The 18,789-nt window shown below is 41.0% G+C and overlaps 2 protein-coding genes across 4 annotated transcripts in view; both read right to left on the bottom strand.

The window, feature by feature from the left end:
• The window catches only part of LOC125008171 (protocadherin alpha-C2-like), a 31,667-nt gene continuing 12,878 nt past the window's right edge, over positions 1–18,789 (bottom strand). The window contains exons 1-3 of one of the 3 annotated variants that reach the window (XM_047585284.1): positions 3,806–6,170; positions 2,915–2,950; positions 1–1,690 (exon numbers count right to left, since the gene is read on the bottom strand). In XM_047585284.1, coding sequence (XP_047441240.1) covers positions 2,939–2,950; positions 3,806–6,145 — 2,352 coding nt within the window. In that variant the 5' untranslated portion in view covers positions 6,146–6,170 and the 3' untranslated portion in view covers positions 1–1,690; positions 2,915–2,938. Of the gene's footprint in view, positions 1,691–2,914; positions 2,951–3,805; positions 7,904–18,789 lie in introns of those variants that run through there. The other 2 variants (XR_007112847.1, XM_047585283.1) reach the window with 2 other exon arrangements.
• LOC125007943 (protocadherin alpha-C2-like) lies at positions 7,905–10,319 on the bottom strand. Its single transcript, XM_047584891.1, has one exon. It carries the CDS (start codon positions 10,317–10,319, stop codon positions 7,905–7,907), a length of 2,415 nt encoding a protein of 804 aa, XP_047440847.1.

Here is an 18,789-nt window from a genome sequence, read left to right on the forward strand (position 1 = left end):
TTTTCGTTATTGTTTTTTATTTATTGGATTTCATACAGACCAAACCATAGAGTACATTTAGCTCACATTACACAAGTTACGATAAGTTGCACCATAAAAGTACCACTGTACAAAAGCACTTCTCACACAACTTCTTACAAGTAATGCAGTCTGAGCTGTGCTAAAGAGCTTGATTATGTGATATCGGATTGATTTGTTTCACATACTTGTTGGCTCATAAATCTGATGGCACAGGAATGTGGTTCACATTGAAAAGTTGCAAGAGTCCTGCTATAAAAAAAAAGCCATTTTTATAGAAACAGGCATATGTTATATTGTATATGTGAGTTATATCTCTGTCCTAACTTAAGTGTTTCATAAGCAGATACATACAATAGTCACTGTTATACATGACATACGTACATGTGTAGTTTTCACTGAGTCAAATGAACAGTTATATTGTTTCAGTATTGTTAGGTTAGAGCATTAAATGTTCATGTTCAGTTCAACACGTTACACAATTGCAGAAGACGCATCCAGAGTCTGGATGTAGAAGTAAAGCAGTGAAGGTACATGTTAGTGTCTGTGTGTATATACAGTACTCACAAGGAGACACGGATCAGTCTATTAACCAAGACCCACTCATAATCAGTTCAAATCCAAGACTCATTCTCAAGTCGTGTCCACGTGGACAAAACATTCAAGTACACTGTACAGTTTCTTCATTGGCAGATGTTTTCCTCTCACCTAAATAAGGAAATGAGATCACAGATTTGTAGACAGTATCTCAGGATTTCAGGGTGAGAAATTACTGTGCTGTTGTACTCTTTCATTGTGGCCCCATTAGATTGTAATCCACCATTTGTTTAAAAAAATTAAAAAAAAAAAATAATCCTTAGTGTGTTAAAATATCTAAAACCTCCAAATGATTTTACTTCATGCAAGACAACTAAAAGGCATCATGACTGAAGGCTTCACCCATACCAACTTGTTAACTTCTGTCTCACCACTCATTCATATATTTAAGCCGAGCTCACTTATAAAGCAGAGTAAAGTACAAAACGTAAAACTACTAAAATCTACCACAATTATAAAATACTGATTCCCTTCAATTTTATCCGTTAAAACTGTAGGTTGGTGCTTTACTGACATTTAGTTAATTGTGCTATTTAACTTATATATTGTACATCAATGCTGTTATGAAGCAAGACAAATCACAAAAGTTTAAAATGTAATACCCAGCACGTTCATTTTTTAGAGAGGGAAAAAGTCTCTTAAAGGCATTCAAACAATCCCATGTCCACTTTTACAGTCCTTCTTTTTGCTTCTTTCAATATTTACTGGTGCTTTTCCTTTTTTTTTTCTTTTTTTTTTCAGTCTCCTCATCCTCTTGAAAATATGTTGTATGGAAACACGTGGTTGAAGCCATGCAGTCTTTTCATGCTGAATGGACAGAGAGGCATTGTTGGCTTTTCATGTGCTCAAAGAAAGAGAAGGGTTAGGTCATATTTTTGATAGGCCACATAGTCCATTGGTGTTATAGCATGACAACTATGATTTTGTGAGGAACAAGGACCAGACTGGAGCGGGGTAGACATGAGAGGTTAGTGGTCTTCTTCGTTCCTCTGTGAGGTTATTCCTCTCAGCGTCGATCCAGAACGCTGCGGGAGGGGTCTGCTTACGCGGAACTGCCGCTGCTGGTGGTGGATGCCTGCCAATGAGACAAGAGAATTAGAAAAACCCACTGGAAGAGACCAGAGATCCTTGCGACTGACACATCTCATGCATCCGACGTCTGTCGCTCGGACAGGGGCTTCAGGCACAGGACGGAGTGGGTGGGGGACTGGGCAGATCCTTGAACATGTGGTGGGGAGGTGGCAGGTCTATTAATGAATACCATGCTCCAAGATTATGTGAGGGAGAGTGGTTGCTAGGTAACTGGGTGACTGGTTTCTCTTTGCGTCTCTCCTGCACAAAGAATTAGGTCACATTTCAGGCTACAGCAGACATTCTTAAAAGTGTCATTCTGCAAAGTCTGTAACATCCAGTCGAATTACAGATTTAAACCCAATCAGACAGAAACAGCACAATCCAGTTCCACTTACACACATTCAAAGAAAGGCTATACCCCTAATAGATTAGTGATGGGTCGATAGGGGATGTACACAGATTAATATCCGCATGCACAGCATCCTTTTGAGAACACAGTGATTCAATTAAAGACTTGTCAGTCATTTCTTAGGATGTACACTATATAAGCAGCAAAAGCCAGATTGTGAAAAAGAAAACCCAGCAATGGCAACATTGTGAGCTGAAGTGAACATTTTTAGTTTTTTAAAGATTTTCCTGTGGCTCGGATACTTTCTATACATGACTGTCACTTTGTTCACCAAAAGCAATAACTCATACAGGAGTACTCTTTTAATACTACTTCGTGTGGACCATCATGTTTGCTTGATTGTCTGCAAGAAAAACTTTTCAGCCACTACGATTATTGCCAAATGTGTTGTTGTCTTCTGAGGTTACTGAAGCTCATGATCTATGTAGTTTTATCTGTCAAACTGAATTAAAAACACCTGGGGAGGAGACATAATCCTGAAACACTGACAGACTTGGTATTAATTTCTGGGATAGTTTAGTTTAGTTTTAATATAGGCAGGAAGAGCTACAGTAACAGAATATTTAGCAAACTGCCTGCGCTGTCAAGTGAGTGACCATCTGCACTTAAAACATCTCCTCCTCCAAAGAGATTAAACATGACAAAATAATAACACTAAAAATATAATAAATAAGTATTAAATACTACTAGTACTACGAATAAAATATCAACTGAAAACAAAACAAACACAAAAAAATAAAAATATTCAAACACCAAGTTCTGTAACGCAAGTCATAAAAAGGTTATCCGTGGTGGGGGAGTGAGACTCCTGCATACCTCCAGCTGCAGAGTGGGCTTCCTTCATTTAGGGTACTTAAGAGTGGGGAGAAAAACAAAACAATCAATTTAATGGTCAGGTCATAGCAGGCACAAAAGTTGGATTCTTTGTGTACGTATTCTATGATCAAGGAATTGATGTTATCACTGAAAAATAACACAGAGTAAGCATGGTTAGTGTGACCAAGAAATGCTACAGCAGTGCGTTGTAAGAAAGTGATAGATAGACAGAGAGAGAGAGAAAGAGGCACACACCGCCAACTGAGAGATCAAGAGACAATGTGTTGTGTTGCACAAATGTGTTTTAATTAAATGGTATTAACTGTTATATGTAATTTATTTCACCTTTTCTTTACTTGAATTAAAAGCTATGTTTTAAATTCCATTATTATAGTTTGCAAAGGTGCAACTGTTCTGCAGGTTGAATATGAAGAGTGGTAGTGGGAGTTTTGGCCCTTCGGTTTTTGTTTTTTTGGGAGTTTTTTTGTAATGTAACAATGTAAAAGACTCACACATGCAAACAGTACAGTCAGTAGGGACTGCTGAAGTACAACAAGAGCACAACACGAGAGGTGAGCAAATACTTACCTATGTGGGTTTATACCATGTTTTGTATTGCTGTGATTGTTATAGTGTGTTAGATGTGTTTATCAAATATCAACTGGACTTTTCTCACTGTTGCTACTTTGACACACTATCATATAACTGGAATTAAATTTATATGATACAAAATGTTCCATTTTTGCTTTTTTTTAAAAAGAAAGAAAGAAACATACATTTTACCAAATAACTGAATCTGCCTAGATGATTATCATTTTATATCTAGATGTTAAATTATTTTTGTGAATAAAGGTTTGTCCATGCTCCAGTGAACTGAGTAACCATTTGTACCTGCAGAGTGGAAGGTGCAGAGTCACTAGTGTCTGTCAGTCCTGTTCCTCTTGGTATACTGGACACAATGTATCTGGAGCCCTTTGGAACAGGCTGTCTGACCACCAGCTTTCCTTTCCTGGTCTCTGCTAGAAACAGACTGTACCAGTAGGCATCGTTGGAGACCAGAGTGGAATCTGCGATGGTGGAGTTCCTCTCACTGATAACACTGTTCCTGGAGGGAGGAGCCGCTTTGCTGGGCTTGGGTTTCTGACACTTGAGCACGATGGTGACCAAAATGGTGATGAGCAGGAGGAATGACACAGAGCCCAGACCGATGACCAGATACAGGTTTAGGTCTGAGAAGATGTCATATTCCAGAGGCACCTCAGTCATGTCAGAGTAGGTCTTAACAGCAGTCTCCACTGTGGACAGCTTGATGGTGACTGTAGCAGAGAGAGCAGGATCCCCGTTGTCCTTGGCAACAACAACCAGCCTTTGGTGACGTGGATCTCTGTAACTGAACATCCTCATAGTCCGGATCTCTCCGTTGTATTGGTCCAGACTGAACAAGGTGGCGTCAGTCACCTGTAGAAACTGGTAGGTAATCCGAGAGTTGTGCACAGAGTCTGTGTCTAAGGCGATCACCTTGGAAACCAGGGAGCCTTTATCCGTGGACCTGGGGATCTTTTCCTCCACCACAGAGCCGTGCGCACGCCACGGAGACACAATAACAGGAGCGTTGTCATTCTGGTCCACAATAATGATGTGGACGGTCACGTTGCTGCTGAGTGGAGGAGAGCCAGAGTCTCTGGCCTCGATGTGGAAAAGAAACTCCTTCTCTATCTCATAGTCAAAAGTTTTGAGTGCGTAAAGATTCCCATTCTCTGGATTGATGGAGAACAGCATGGACATGGAGGTGTTTGCTATCTCCTTCTCCAGGATGAAATAAACTAGATACTGGTTCTCATGGAGGTCAGGGTCAAACGCAGTGAGTGAGCTGAGCAAGGCCCCGGGTGCGTTATTCTCTGCTACACGTATAGTATAAAATGACTGGGGGAACTGTGGGACATTGTCATTGACATCCAGCAGCTCTAAAGTCATAGTCTCATTGTCAAATAAAGGAGGAGAACCTCTGTCAGTCACTGTGAAAGTGATGTCATATTCTGGGACCTTCTCACGGTCTAATGGCTCTGACACTACTAATTCATAATAGTTGTCAGAGGACTCCCTCAGTTTGAAAGGTACATTTTCAGGGATAGTTAGATCAACTATTCCGTTGTCACCTGAGTCTTTATCACTGACACTGACCACAGCTATCACTGTGTCTGTGGGCTCGTTTTCTTTTATTGGACTTTGAAATGATTTGATAGAGATTTCTGGGTGGTTGTCATTCATATCTGTCACCTGTATTGTCAGTTTACACTGTCCAGATAAGGAGTTAGGCCCCTTATCGCTGGCTATAACCTCCATCTCATAAAGTTTTAAATCTTCATAATTGATCATCTCTTTCACTCTGATTTCGCCATTTTCAGGATTCAAGTTAAACATCTTTTGTGTTCTCTCTGATGTGTACAAACTATATGAATAAACAATATCCGAGTTGGACCCTTCATCTAAATCAGTGGCGTTAAGTTTAGTTACTAGACTCCCAATCGGAGAGTTTTCCATCACATCCACGACGTACTTTTCTTTGTCAAATGAAGGGGCGTTGTCGTTGACATCGAGCACGCGAACAATGATGCTGGCTGTACCTGTGCGCGTGGGAACTCCACCGTCCACAGCGGTCAGTATTAGATTATGAACAGCCTGCTGCTCTCGGTCTAAAGCCCTTTTCAGAATCAAGTCTGCGAACTTTGTCCCATCTCTCCCGGTCTGAATTTCAATGGAGAAGTGTTCGCTTGAGCTCAGCTGGTAATTTTTCACAGAGTTTGTTCCGACATCTGGGTCTGCAGCATTATTCAGTGAAAATCTGTCTCCAATGGGGCTCGACTCTGATATATCCAAATGCATCGTTCCTCTGCGGAAGTGAGGTGCGTTATCATTAATATCCATGATTTCCACCTCAATATTAAACATACGTATTGGATTTTCAATCGTAGCGTCTAATTTAAGAAAGCACGATATAGTTGTTTTCGACGGGCACAGAAACTCTCTGTCAATCCTTTCTAAAATAAACAGCTCCCCTGTGTCTTTGTTAATGTCAAGATATTTCTTATTGGCTGCAACATCCACGCGCATTTTTCTTGCTTTCAGGTTTTTGACGTCTAATCCTAGATCATTTGCCAAATTCGCCACGACGGATCCCTCCTCCATTTCTTCGGGAACGGAATAATGAGTGACTGCAGATACCACGTCCATGATGGCAGAAATGAGAATTACAGAAACGTACCCTGTCCAGAGTAACTGTCCCCTTTTCTGCGCCATCGTGAAGATTCTTTACACCTTGAAATGTGCCTGAACGAGGATAAACCGTCTTCTTGCTGAACGAATAAACGAAAGATGAACGTATAACAAAACGTGTCTTCGCCTGCAGTGACGTGAAGTTGATGACACGACTGTCTCTCCTTCAGCCAATAGATTATCGCGAGTACGATGACCTCATCAGTGAGTATGTTTTCCTGGGCAGCAGCGACAAGAAAAACAATTGTGCAACTTTTAAAAAAATATTTGAAGTTATTTTCTGATTAAAGTCAAGAGTGTGCGACTTTTAATCACAGTTTATTAAGTTGGTAAACATTGTTTTGGTGGAGTTTTGAATTCTTTCGTAGGACGTTTCATTCCCTGGCAAAAGCGCTGAAGGCACATCACGTACTTTTTAGTGTTCGGATATTATTTGTTTGAATTTCTTCGTAAATGCTTTGGTTGTTTTTTGTTTCCCCCAAAGATGTACTGCAACTATGAACGCTAGTTTGTGTCACCATAGATCCATTTATTCTTGTTCTTCACGTTTACGCACAGATGACTGTGCGTAAAAACGGTGTTAAACATGGTGATATCGGATGCTTCTTTCTGTATGATAAATAATAATAATAAAGTTCATTTATATAGCATAATTCATGCACAGACTGCAACACAAAGTGCTGAACATAAAAGATAATCAAGACATTTGTTAGGAATAAGAACATGTAAATAAATTGCCTAATAAAAACAAGAAAAATAAAAGCACTAATAATAAAAAGCACAATAAAATCCTAAGTGTATAAAAACAAATTTCAAGCGAAAGCAATGGTAAAAACGTGTGTATTAAGATTTTGTTTAAAGGTTTCAACAGGTTTAGACCTCCTAAGACCCTCAGATAGACTGTTCTGGAGTTTAGGGCCATAATAAGCAAAGGCTGGCTCTCCATGCACTTTGGTACCTTCGGAAAAAAACAGGAGATCTGAGCCTGAGGACCTTAGGAATCTTGAAGGCACATATATTTCGCGCATGTCAGACAGATAAGGTGGGACAAGGCCATTTAGATATTTAAAAAACAATACAATAATTGTGAATGGTACTCAAATTAACTAAAAGCATCAAAAGAAATATACTTATGTCTTAGAGCATCTGTACTAATAGTGGCTGTCCCTCCACCCCTCTTCACTTGTCAACTGGAGTAGGAGAAATTGTTATGTTGTGGGGCAATATGACCATTTAACGTTACTTTCTATTTCATCTCTTATAAATATTCAGTACTTCCTGCCTCAATTCACCTTCTAAGACATAATCAGTGCAATTACATACAGACTGAATACCTACAAAAATATATTTGGAATGTGGAGAATACAGATAATTAGATGTGATTTTAAAAAATTGTGATCAGATTTGATACAGATGTAACTGCCACCAAAAGTAATATGACTTAACACATTGTTAGTGTGCATAATAACATTTTACTTACTATTATTTTTTTTGTAATATGAGGGTTTCTTTGTATTTTTGTACGTATGTTTTCTTTAAATCGCATGCTACAAAAACGCATTAAAATAAAAATAGAGGAAGAAATCTGAAGTACAAAATATGAAGAGTCATAGTCACTGAAGAGATTAAGGAACCAGAACTATTATGGTTAATTATGATTATGCTCGAGAGAAACTCACTATCATCAGTGTGTAGTATGTCAGTTATATATTTTTAGTCATACCTGCAGAGTAGAAGCTGCTGAGTCACTAGTATCTGTCAGTCCTGTTCCTCGTGGTATACTGGACACAATGTATCTGGAGCCCTTTGGAACAGGCTGTCTCACCACCAGCTTTCCTTTCCTGGTCTCTGCTAGAAACAGACTGTACCAGTAGGCATCGTTGGAGACCAGAGTGGAATCTGCGATGGTGGAGTTCCTCTCACTGATCACACTGTTCCTGGAGGGAGGAGCCGCTTTGCTGGGCTTGGGTTTCTGACACTTGAGCACGATGGTGACCAAAATGGTGATGAGCAGGAGAAATGACACAGAGCCCAGACCAATGACCAGATACAGGTTTAGGTCTGAGAAGATGTCATATTCCAGAGGCACCTCAGTCATGTCAGAGTAGGTCTTAACAGCAGTCTCCACTGTGGACAACTTAATGGTGACCGTAGCAGAGAGAGCAGGATTCCCGTTGTCCTTGGCAACAACAACCAGCCTCTGGTGACGTGGATCTCTGTAACTGAACATCCTCATAGTCCGGATCTCTCCGTTGTATTGGTCCAGACTGAACAAGGTGGCATCAGTCACCTGTAGAAACTGGTAGGTAATCCGAGAGTTGTGCACAGAGTCTGTGTCTAAGGCGATCACCTTGGAAACCAGGGAGCCTTTATCCGTGGATCTGGGGATCTTTTCCTCCACCACTGAGCCGTGCGCACGCCATGGAGACACAATAACAGGAGCGTTGTCATTCTGGTCCACAATAATGATGTGGACGGTCACATTGCTGCTGAGTGGAGGAGAGCCAGAGTCTCTGGCCTCGATGTGGAAAAGAAACTCCTTCTCTATCTCATAGTCAAAAGTTTTGAGTGCGTAAAGATTCCCATTCTCTGGATTGATGGAGAACAGCATGGACATGGAGGTGTTGGCTATCTCCTTCTCTAGGATGAAATAAACTAGATACTGGTTCTCATGGAGGTCAGGGTCAAACGCAGTGAGTGAGCTGAGTAAGGCCCCGGGTGCGTTATTCTCTGCTACACGTATAGTATAAAATGACTGGGAGAACTGTGGGACATTGTCATTGACATCCAGCAGCTCTAAAGTCATAGTCTCATTGTCAGATAAAGGAGGAGAGCCTCTGTCAGTCACAGTGAAAGTGATGTCATATTCTGGGACCTTCTCACGGTCTAATGGCTCTGACACTACTAATTCATAATAGTTATCAGAGGACTCCCTCAGTTTGAAAGGTACATTTTCAGGGATAGTTAGATCAACTATTCCGTTGTCACCTGAGTCTTTATCACTGACACTGACCACAGCTATCACTGTGTCTGTGGGCTCGTTTTCTTTTATTGGACTATGAAATGATTTGATAGAGATTTCTGGGTGGTTGTCATTCATATCTGTCACCTGTATTGTCAGTTTACACTGTCCAGATAAGGAGTTAGGCCCCTTATCGCTGGCTATAACCTCCATCTCATAAAGTTTTAAATCTTCATAATTGATCATCTCTTTCACTCTGATTTCGCCATTTTCAGGATTCAAGTTAAACATCTTTTGTGTTCTCTCTGATGTGTACAAACTATATGAATAAACAATATCCGAGTTGGACCCTTCATCTAAATCAGTGGCGTTAAGTTTAGTTACTAGACTCCCAATCGGAGAGTTTTCCATCACATCCACGACGTACTTTTCTTTGTCAAATGAAGGGGCGTTGTCGTTGACATCGAGCACGCGAACAATGATGCTGGCTGTACCTGTGCGCGTGGGAACTCCACCGTCCACAGCGGTCAGTATTAGATTATGAACAGCCTGCTGCTCTCGGTCTAAAGCCCTTTTCAGAATCAAGTCTGCGAACTTTGTCCCATCTCTCCCGGTCTGAATTTCAATGGAGAAGTGTTCGCTTGAGCTCAGGTGGTAATTTTTCACAGAATTTGTTCCGACATCTGGGTCTGCAGCATTATTCAGTGAGAATCTCTCTCCAACGGGGCTTGACTCTGATATATCCAAATGCATCGTTCCTCTCCGAAAATGGGGGGCATTATCATTAATATCCATTATTTCAACTTCGACATTAAACATACGTATTGGATTTTCAATGGTTGCGTCTAATTTAAGAAAGCACGACGTGGCTGTCTTCAGGGGACATAGAAACTCCCTGTCTATCCTTTCCAAAATGAAAAGCTCCCCCGTGTCCTTGTTGATGTCAAGATATTTTTTGTTACCTACAACGTCTACGCGCATTTTTCTCCTACTCAGACTCTTCACATCTAATCCCAGATCCGTTGCTAAATTCGCAACAACAGAGCCCTCGTCCATTTCCTCGGGAACAGAATAATGGGTGACTGTAGATACTTCGCTTATGATGGTAGAAAGAAAGAGAAATACTGAGACGTACCCCCTTCGCGAACCGTGAAGAATGCGACGAGCCATTTAGGAAACAAATCCGCTTAAAACCTTGATATCTGATATGTAATGATAAAAGGAAATGCAGTCCCTGTAGATATCAAACAAAAGCAACGCACGGCTGCGAGGAAAACAGGTCCGTATGATCAGATATTTGTCTCTAATATGTCTGCCTACCCAGTCTCCAGTGAACTATCGTGAGAATACGTCAGTGGGTGGATTTTTGTGGAGAACAGCGACATGAACAGTCCTTCATGAGCCTTTGCAACCCGTTAAGTCGCGACAAAGTAATGTTTGAATTAAAACGTTTAATCAGATGTCTTACTTTCTTTTTTTTTATTTACTTAGACTATTATTTTTATATCTGAAAATATCAGCAAGTTTTAATTAATGTTTGTAGATACATTTCTTTCATAAGTATTAAAGTCCATTGTTATTTTTATTGTAGGCATTTTAATTATGTCCATGATCAATATTATTATAATAACTAGGTTAATGGTGTTGTGTTATTTTACGTGGAATACGCACAGTTCTTTCATTACGCATGAAGTAGCGCACTTCCATATTGTGTGCCAACAGTCACTTTGTCAATTTATTTCGAATATTCGAGTTTTATCCAAAGAACACCAATTATATTTTCTTGATGTCTAGACTTGGACTAAAAGTTGTGTAAAGATAGTTGATTATTCTCTTTACCAATTTAAAAACCTTTGTAATTCTAAGTTTTAAGACAATCGATATGGATACACCAGATCGGGAAAAGAATGCAAAGCTGGCATGTTCAATTTGCACTATGAAATGCTGGGATTTGTAATTGTTGCTGAATTTGACGGACAAGCTCAAAGTATAGCCATAGTTGTGTTATAGTTGTTTGATTAACAGTTCCCCTTACCTGCAGAGTGGAAGCTGCTGAGTCACTAGTGTCTGTCAGTCCTGTTCCTCGTGGTATACTGGACACAATGTATCTGGAGCCCTTTGGAACAGGCTGTCTGACCACCAGCTTTCCTTTCCTGGTCTCTGCTAGAAACAGACTGTACCAGTAGGCATCATTGGAGACCAGAGTGGAATCTGCAATGGTGGAGTTCCTCTCACTGATCACACTGTTCCTGGAGGGAGGAGCCGCTTTGCTGGGATTGGGTTTCTGACACTTGAGCACGATGGTGACCAAAATGGTGATGAGCAGGAGGAATGACACAGAGCCCAGACCGATGACCAGATACAGGTTTAGGTCTGAGAAGATGTCATATTCCAGAGGCACCTCAGTCATGTCAGAGTAGGTCTTAACAGCAGTCTCCACTGTGGACAGCTTGATGGTGACTGTAGCAGAGAGAGCAGGATTCCCGTTGTCCTTGGCAACAACAACCAGCCTCTGGTGACGTGGATCTCTGTAACTGAACATCCTCATAGTCCGGATCTCTCCGTTGTATTGGTCCAGACTGAACAAGGTGGCGTCAGTCACCTGTAGAAACTGGTAGGTAATCCGAGAGTTGTGCACAGAGTCTGTGTCTAAGGCAATCACCTTGGAAACCAGGGAGCCTTTATCCGTGGATCTGGGGATCTTTTCCTCTACCACAGAGCCATGCGCACGCCACGGAGACACAATAACAGGAGCGTTGTCATTCTGGTCCACAATAATGATGTGGACGGTCACGTTGCTGCTGAGTGGAGGAGAGCCAGAGTCTCTGGCCTCGATGTGGAAAAGAAACTCCTTCTCTATCTCATAGTCAAAAGTTTTGAGTGCATAAAGATTCCCATTCTTGGATTGATGGAGAACAGCATGGACATGGAGGTGTTGGCTATCTCCTTCTCTAGGATGAAATAAACTAGATACTGGTTCTCATGGAGGTCAGGGTCAAATGCAGTGAGTGAGCTGAGCAAGGCCCCGGGTGCGTTATTCTCCGCTACACGTATAGTATAAAATGACTGGGGGAACTGTGGGACATTGTCATTGACATCCAGCAGCTCTAAAGTCATAGTCTCATTGTCAGATAAAGGAGGAGAGCCTCTGTCTGTCACAGTGAAAGTGATGTCATATTCTGGGACCTTCTCTCGGTCTAATGGCTCTGACACTACTAATTCATAATAGTTATCAGAGGACTCCCTCAGTTTGAAAGGCATGTTATCTGGAATGTGAAGATCAACCACTCCGTTGTCACCTGAGTCTTTATCATTGACACTAACTACAGCTATCACTGTGTCTAACTCTATGTTTTCATTGACTGGACTCTGAAATGATTTAATGGATATTTCTGGGTGGTTGTCGTTCATATCTTCAACTACAATTTTGATTGTGCATTGTCCTGATAAACTATTGGCTCCTTTATCAGTTGCTATAACTTCCATATCATAAATCTTGAAGTCCTCATAGTTCAACATTCCTCTAACAGTAATTTCACCAGTGGCAGGATTCAGATTAAATGTTTCCTGTGTTTTTTCTGATGTATATAAACTGTATGAGTATGTTATATCAGAATTTGACCCTTCATCTAAGTCTGTTGCATTAAGGCGAATAACAAGACTTCCAATGGGAGAATTTTCCATTATTTTTACAGAATAGATTGATTTGTCAAATGCAGGTGCATTATCATTTGTGTCTAAAACATGAACAATAACACTGGCAGTACCAGAACGAGCAGGTGTTCCTCCATCTACAGCTGTCAGTATTAAATTATGAACAGCCTGCTGCTCCCGATCTAAAGTCTTTTTCAGGATCAAATCTGCAAATTTCGACCCGTCCCTACCAGTTTGAATTTCGATCGTGAAGTGTTCACTTTCGCTGATAAGGTATGTTTTCACCGAATTACTTCCCACATCGGGGTCAACGGCATTGCTCAGAGAAAATCTTTCACCAGTAGTCGTTGACTCAGATATGTCCAAGGAAATGGCGTCTCTTCGAAACTGTGGGGCGTTGTCATTTATATCCAAAACTTCTAATTCGATGTTAAATATTCTCAACGGATTTTCAAGTATTACCTCCATTTTCAAGTAACACAACGTTAGCGTTTTTGTGCAAAGATATTCTCTGTCAATCTTCTCTACAACGTACAGCTCACCAGTCTCTTTGTTCACATCCAGATATTTCTTGTTCGCGATGATGTCCAGACGCATCTTCCTCTGATTCAGAGTTCTAACATCCAGGCCGAGATCGGTAGCAAGGTTTGCAACCACTGATCCTTCCTCCATCTCTTCTGGTATAGAATAATGAGTCACCGAAGCCTTTGCGCAATAGACGAAAACGAAAAGAATTGCAACCGCCACGTACCTTTGCCGAGTCTGCATTGTTGCTTCCGATCGCATTAATATTGTGCAGTTTCCCATTCCTTGTATGCCACTCGTACAAATCCTCTTTCCGATGTTCGGAGGTTTTACAATGCGATATATATCCAATGTTTTTTGTTCTTTCACATATGACTGAATACGGAAGTGTTTTGTGCATAAAGACCAAAAGACCCTGTTTTACATTTAATTTATGATCCCGCAAAACAGCACGATCCGGATGTTTCAGTCGCTGCAGTTTTTTTTTTTACATGGATTCACTGTCATTGTGAAAGTGACGTTTGTAGGTATTTTATCTACCAAATAGCGCCACTCCGTGGAAATTTAAGGGTGGTGTGCTTAAAAGTGATCTTTTTTTATATATATAGAACTTTTTTTGTTGTTATAAATTGAGCTGAACTTGACCTGCTCCTGAATATATTGTTGATAAATAACATGACAGCATGTATATTTTTCGGTTAACCTCATCACGTTTATGCAAGGTTAATAGGAAATGAAGCATACCAGAGAGAAAGAATGTATCTTTAGTCATACCTGCGTGGTAGAAGCTGTGAGTTCCTGTATCTGTCAGTCCTGTTCCTTGTATACTGGACCAATGTATCTGGAGCCTTTGAACAGGCTGTTGACACCAGGTTCTTCCTGGTCTCTGCTAGAACAGACTGTACAGAGGCATCGTTGGGACCAGAGTGGAAATCTGTGATGGTGGAGTTCCTCTCACTGATCACATGTTCTGGAGGGAGAGCCGCTTTTGCTGGGATTGGTGTTCTGACACTGGCACGATGGTGACCAATGGTGATGAGCAGGAGGAATGACACAGACACCAGACCGATGACCGATAACAGGTTTAGTCTGAGAATGTCATATTCCAGAGGCACTCAGTCATGTCAGAGTAGGTCTAACAGCAGTTCCACTGTGGACAGCTTGATAGTGGACTGTTAGCAGAGAGAGTCGGATTCCTTGTCCTTGCAACAACAACCAGCCTCTGGTGACGTGGATCTCTGTAGCTGAACATCGCTCATAGTGCGGATCTCTCCGTTGTATTGGTCCAGGACTGACAAGGTGGCATCAGTCACTGTAAAGAAACTGGTAGGTTAATCCGAGAGTTGTGCACAGAGTCTGTGTCTAGCGATCACCTTGGACACCAGGGAGCCTTTTCCGTGGATACTGGATCTTTTCCTATCACCAACAGAGCCTGCGCACGCCCGGAGACACAAGTAAACAGGAGCGTTGTCATTCTGGTCCACAATAATGATGTGGACCGTCTCGTTGCTGCTGAGTGGAGGAGAGCCAGAGTCTCTGCCTCGATGTGGAAAAGAAACTTCCTTCTCTATCTCATAGTCAAAAGTTTTGATGTGACGTAAAGATTTCCCATTCTCTGGAATTGATGGAGACACAGCATGGACATGGACGGTGTTGGCTATTTCCTTCTCCAGGATTGAATATAAGACTAGTACTGGTTCTCATGAGGTCAGGGTCAAACTGAGTGAGTGAGCTGAGAAAGGCCCGTTTGTGCGTTATTCTTCTTCAACGGTTATAGTTCAAAATGACTGCGGAAACTGTGGTGTACATTTGTCATTGAATCTCAGCGAGCTCTAAGTCATGAATACTCATCATGTCATGATAAAGCAGGGAGAATTCCTCTTCTGCACAGTTGAAAGTGATGTATATTTGGGACCTTCTCACGGTCTAATGGCTTGACACTATAATTCATATAGTTTATCAGAGACTCTCAGTTTGAAGGCATTTATCTGGAATGTGCAGATCAACACTCACATTGTTCACCTGAGTCTTTTCACTTGACAATTAACTTACAAGCTATCACTGGGTCTAACTCTCATGTTTTCATTGACTGGGATCTGAATAATGTTTTTGGATATTTCTGGGTGGTTGTCGTTCATGTTCTTCAACTGACAATCTTGATGGTGCATTGTCCTGATTAACTATTGGGCTACCTTTATCAGTTGCTATAATTCCATATCATAATCTTGAAGTCCTCATAGTTCAAATCATTCCCATCTACTGTTAATTTCACCGAGTGGCAGGTTTCAGATAAAGTTCCTTTTTTTTCTGATGTATATAAACTGTGATGAGTATGTTATATCAGAATTTGACCCTTCAATCTAAGCATGTTGCATTAGAGTGAATAACAAGACTTCCATGGAGGGAATTTTCCAATATTTCTACATTCATTATTGATTTTATCAAAAGTGGCGCGTTATCATTTGTATCTAATACTTACAAATAACACTGGCAGTACCGAGAGCAGGTGTTCCTCCATCTCAGCTTCAGTATTAAATTAGGAACAGATGCTGCTCCGATTCTAACGTTGTGATGTTAATTTGTTCTGCAATTAATCCGCTCTTTCAGTTTGAACTTCAATATTAAAATATGATTCCTTAAATGATATGTTTTTAAGAGTTGGATCGAATCGGGATCAATGCATTGCTCATATGAAAAATCTCTCTCTTTTGGAGTCGATTCATTGAGTTGTCTAAATGTATAGCGTTCTTCGATTGAGGCGTTGTCGTTCAGTCAAATTTTACTTTATATTGAATTCAATGGGTTTCTAATAATTTCAGTTTCAGGTAGCAAGAGCGGACGTTTATGTTGATAATTAAATTCCTATCACTTTCTACCATCGCTCCCGGTTTCTTTGTTCACATCCAGATATTTCTTGTTCGCGATGATGTCCAGACGCATCTTCCTTTGATTCAGAGTTCTAACATCCAGGCCGAGATCGGTAGCGAGGTTTGCAACAACCGATCCTTCTTTCATTTCTTCTGGTATAGAGTAATGAGTCACTGAGGTCGATATGTTATTCGCGAAAGAAATCAAGATAAAAACAACGAGCACCACGTACCGTTCGCAAGACGCCATTGTTACGAAGGGATCCACTTTTGGATTGACGCTCTCCAAAACATATAATTGACGTTTACAGTAATATTGAGTTTTTTTCGCAACGGGTTTACTCCTTTTATCTTCACAAAGGGATAATCCGGGATTGAGGCGTTGCAGTAGTCACTGGCCGTATTTTAGGAATAGCGTCTCAGTACCACGGAGCTGTCCGGTCATTGCTCTACGTTGTAAGAAAAATGATTCACAGGCATTTGTTGGCTGGCATTTTACTAACAAAACAGCGCCCCCTTTGGAGTTTAGTAAATCTTTACACAGAATTTAACCTGAAATTTCTTAATATGCCATAAATTAGGGGAAATTAATGTTAACTTACCAATTCCCATAAAACAAAATTTATTGTTTTGGTATTATGTAATATTGTATTTGTTTTAACTGATATCTATCAATGTTCTCTCAATATAAATCGCAAAGTGTGATGTCATTGAATAATTGTGAGGTACAAAGATGGTCCCGAATGTGTACATGGGATTCTTACCTGCAGAGTAGAAGCTGCTGAGTCACTAGTGTCTGTCAGTCCTGTTCCTCTTGGTATACTGGACACAATGTATCTGGAGCCCTTTGGAACAGGCTGTCTGACCACCAGCTTTCCTTCCTGGTCTCTGCTAAAACAGACTGTACCCGTAGGCATCGTTGGAGACAGAGTGGAATCTGCGTGGTGGAGTTCCTTTCACTGATCACACTGTTCCTGGAGGGAGGAGCCGCTTTGCTGGGCTTGGTTTCTGACACTTGAGCACGATGGTGACCAAAATTGGTGATGAGCAGGAGGAATGACACAGAGCCAGACCGATGACAGATACAGGTTTAGGTCTGAGAAGATGTCATATTCCAGAGGCACCTCAGTCATGTCAGAGTAGGTCTTAACAGCAGTCTCCATGTGGACAGTTGATAGTGACTGTCGCAGAGAGAGCAGGATCCCGTTGTCCTTGGCAACAACAACCAGCCTCTGGTGACGTGGATTTCTCATTAACTGAACATCCTCATAGTCCGGATCTCTCCGTGTATTGGTCCAGACTGACAATGGTGCATCAGTCACTGTAGAAACTGTAGGTAATGAGAGTTGTGCACAGAGTCTGTGTCTAAGGCAATCCACTTGGAAACCAGGAGCCTTTATCCGTGGATCTGGGGATCTTTTCCTCACACAGAGCGCTTCGCGACGCCATGGAGACACAATAACAGGAGGTTGTCATTCTGGTCCACAATAATGATATGGACGTCACGTTTGTGCTGGTGGAGGAGAGCCAGAGTCTCTGGCCTCGATGTGGAAAAGAAATCCTTCTCTATCTCATAGTCAAAAGTTTTGAGTGCGTAAGATTCCATTCTCTGGATTGAGGAGAACAGCATGGACATGGAGGTGTTGGCTATTCCTTCTCCAATGAAATAGACTAGATACTGGTTCTCATGGAGGTCAGGGTCAACGCAGTGAGTGAGCTGAGCAAGGCCCGGGTGTCGTTATTCTCTGCTAACGTTATTAGTATAAAACGACTGGTGGAACTGTGGGACATTGTCATTTGACATCCAGCAGCTCTAAAGTCATAGTCTCATTGCAGATAAGGAGGAGAAACTCTTCAGTCACTGTGAAGTGATGTCATTTCTGGGACATTCTCACGTCTAATGGCTCTGACACTACTAATTCAAATAGTTATCAGAGGACTCCTTCAGTTTGAAGGCATAGTTATCTGGAATGTGAAGATCAACCACTCGTTGTCACCTGAGTCTTTATCATGACACTAACTACAGCTATCACTGTGTCTAACTCTATGTTTTATTGACTGGACTCTGAAATGATTTAATGGATTATTTCTTTGGTTGTCGTTCATATCTTCAATACAATCTTGATGGTGCATTGTCCTGATAAACTATTGGTCCCTTTTCAGTTGCTATAACTTCCATATCATACATCTTGAAGTCTCATAGTTCAACATTCCTCTACAGTAATTTCACCAGTGGTAGGATTCAGATTAAATGTGTCCTGTGTTTTTTCTGATGTATATAAACTGTATGAGTATTTATATCAGACTTTGACCCTTCATCTAAATCTGTTGCTTTAAGGACAAATACAAGACTTCCAATGGTAGAAATTTCCATTATTTTTACAGAATAGATTGATTTGTCAAATGTAGGTGCATTATCATTTGTGTCTAAAACACGAACAATAACACTGGCAGTACCAGAACGAGCAGGTGTTCCTCCATCTACAGCTGTGAGTATTAAATTATGAACAGCCTGCTGCTCCCGATCTAAAGGTTTTATTAAGATTAATTCTGCAAACTTCGACCCCTCTCTCCCGGTCTGAATTTCAATATTA

The sequence above is a fragment of the Mugil cephalus genome, chromosome 5, assembly GCF_022458985.1.
Source record: "Mugil cephalus isolate CIBA_MC_2020 chromosome 5, CIBA_Mcephalus_1.1, whole genome shotgun sequence".
In the NCBI taxonomy this organism is placed as follows: domain Eukaryota; kingdom Metazoa; phylum Chordata; class Actinopteri; order Mugiliformes; family Mugilidae; genus Mugil; species Mugil cephalus.